At 67.3% G+C, this 2,414-nt stretch overlaps 1 protein-coding gene across 1 annotated transcript; it reads right to left on the reverse strand.

The window, feature by feature from the left end:
* Positions 1–38: 38 nt before the first annotated feature.
* Positions 39–1,252, reverse strand: LOC105816521 (formin-like protein 5). The gene is made up of 4 exons (XM_012651952.1): positions 1,124–1,252; positions 918–1,035; positions 716–842; positions 39–628 (listed from the first exon to the last, which is right to left on the reverse strand). Exons 1-4 carry the CDS (start codon positions 1,140–1,142, stop codon positions 329–331), a joined length of 564 nt encoding a protein of 187 aa, XP_012507406.1. The 5' UTR covers positions 1,143–1,252; the 3' UTR covers positions 39–328.
* Between the last annotated feature and the right edge of the window lie 1,162 nt (positions 1,253–2,414).

A 2,414-nucleotide genomic window follows, 5' to 3' on the forward strand; every position in this document is an offset into this window, starting at 1 on the left:
CCACACATTACAGAGACCCTGAGACAAGTGGCTGTAACTGTGTTTATTGATGAGGCCGGGGCTTCTGCTGAGGCCCCGGCGGGGAGGGGCACGGGCAAGGTGGGGGTGTGGAAGCTTCGAGTGCTCCGTTGTTGGGGAGCTTCCAGACCAGGCGAGGGAGGGCGAGGCCTCAGGCACACGGCCGCGCCTGGGCGCCCCCAGACAGAGGTGGACAGGCAGGCAGGCGCCGGCGCGGCGCTGGCCAAGGAGGCCGCGCACACACGCACACGCACACACACTCGCACGGAGAGACTCAGGCTGCCTCCGGCTCCAAACCAGTGCAAGTGACTTAGTGCAAATTGAACTCAGGAGGGACGGGGGACGGAGCCGCAGGTGCTTCGAATCTCTCAAGCAAAGGAAAGACAGGAAAGACAGAAAGGAGAAGACGGAGGAAAGGAGGAAGAAAGACAGAGGAGGGAGGTGGTGATGGGGCCGTCCCGCCCCAGGATGGCTTGGTGGGCGGTGGTCCCCACGCGCGGCAGGGGGTGGCCACGAAGATGGAGTCGCCGAGGTGGGGGTGGTGCGGGCGCTGCTCTTCCGATGGTGTCTGCGGTGTTGTGTCGGCGGGATCCGGTTCCTTCAGCTTAACCTGCGGATAGCGGATAGCGACATGACGTGCGGGTGGGGGCAGGGCGGGGGGGGACAGGAAGCTTCCAGAAGGGGCGCCCGAGCTCACCTTCGGAGCCGATTCCTGAGTCGGGTGTGTAGTGGTTCCAAAGTGCAGCATATCTCGGTTCAGAGCTAGACAGACTTGCAGAAGTCCCGGATCGGAAGGCCCAGGCGTGAGCTGGGTAGCACCATTTCTGCGGGTGGGAGCGAGTGAGGCCCCGCCCTGTCGCCCCGCTGTCCCCACCGGCTGGGCGGCAGGGGGGCCTCACCTTTCACGTGGAGGGTTCTGGGGTCCAGAGAGCAGCAGTGTGAAGACTCCTGTGGGAAAGCGAAGGAACAGAGACCCGCCTGCGTCGCAGCGTCCCCGCGGTGCCAGCCGAGGATGTCCTGTGGGAGACAGTTGGGGGCAGTGAGAGGATGACTCGGCCAGGGGCCTGGGCGCCAAGCCTGGTCCCTAGGAAGGGGACATGCTCACCGGGAAGGCCGGACGGCATCCTGTCTGTCCTCACCGTCACACCGGACCATGTCACGTCCCTCAGCAGTCTGCCGGGCCTGGCGTCCTGGCCTTCAGCGGCTGGCGGGACGTCCACCCCTGCCGGAGACCTGGCTGTGGGGAGAAGGGGGAGGCGCTGGCTGGGCAGGCGGGCGGGGCGGCGGGGGCGGAGGGCGGCTGCGGGTGGGCACTCACCCTCAGTCTCCGGCCCAAGCACTGGGGCGCCGATCACTGCTCCGTCGCCGCCCGCGAGGCCCGCCGTGGCCACGGGCTCCGGAGGCCAGCGCCCCTGGGCTTGCGCCTGGCTGCCGCTTTGCACCCCTGCCTGTGTCCAACCTCCCTCCTGAGACTCACTCACTCCGCCCCGCCCGCCTCGCCTGGTCTGGCCTTGCCCCGTGCCCTTGACTCCCCTGGGTGCTGAACTGTCTGCCGTGCCAATCCCGGGGGCTGAGCGGTGAGGGCATACAGTGTCGCCAAGTCCACTGTGGGCCCTCTCCGCGCCAGCCCCTGGGCTGCAGTGCCTCGTGGGGACAGTGTGCCTGCAGGCTGGGCCTGTGCAGCCTCCTTGCTGCGATATCTCTGGGGCCCGCCACCCGCGGCCACTGCTCCCTCCTGGTGACATCCTGCCGAGTACCTGGGCACTGCCTTTCTTTCCCGCTCTCCGGCCCTCGCGCTCCGGCGCAGCCTCAGAAGGTTGTGTCGGAGCCACTCCTATGCCTGCTACTAAATGAATTGCGGTGGGTGGGATGTGGTGGCGGCTGGGGACCCCCCTGCATCTCGTGTCCCCGCCTCGTCCCTGTCTGGCTCAGGGCTGGCATGCGACCCCCCGTGCTGGCAGCCTCTGCCTCTCAAAGTGCTCTTTCTACCTGGTGGGCCCGCGCCCCCCAGCCTTGCCCCGTCTCGGCTCCCCCCGAGAAGATGTCTCCTTTGCTAACTGTCCTGCCTTCGTCCTGCCACGCTGCCGGGAGGACAGCCGCTTCCCTCCCCGGCCCTTGCTCTCCCAAACCTCCTTCTTCCAGAAGGCCGGTGAGGCGAGGCCCGGGGAGGGGAAGGGGACTCACCTGCCCGGCAGAGTGGGGTCCTCACCTGCCCACTGCTGCCAGCTACACCTCCACTGCCCAGCCCTGAGGCCAAACCCTGCCCAGCAGCTCCCCTGGTCCGACCAGCCGCCACGTCCTGTAACCAAAAGTGACCGGGATGAATGTCTGGCTCCCTCTCCTCTCCACGCCTGGCTCAGGCCCTCACACCGATGTTGCCCATGACCCTGGGAGTG

The sequence above is a fragment of the Propithecus coquereli genome, unplaced genomic scaffold (genome assembly GCF_000956105.1).
Source record: "Propithecus coquereli isolate 6110/MARCELLA unplaced genomic scaffold, Pcoq_1.0 Scaffold377, whole genome shotgun sequence".
In the NCBI taxonomy this organism is placed as follows: Eukaryota; Metazoa; Chordata; class Mammalia; order Primates; family Indriidae; genus Propithecus; species Propithecus coquereli.

Coding starts and splice junctions, on each gene's coding strand:
- LOC105816521 (XM_012651952.1), bottom strand. Junction 843..917: donor CAGAACCCTCCACGTGAAAG/GTGAGGCCCCCC, acceptor TCCCACCCGCAG/AAATGGTGCTACCCAGCTCA. Junction 629..715: donor CTCAGGAATCGGCTCCGAAG/GTGAGCTCGGGC, acceptor CGCTATCCGCAG/GTTAAGCTGAAGGAACCGGA.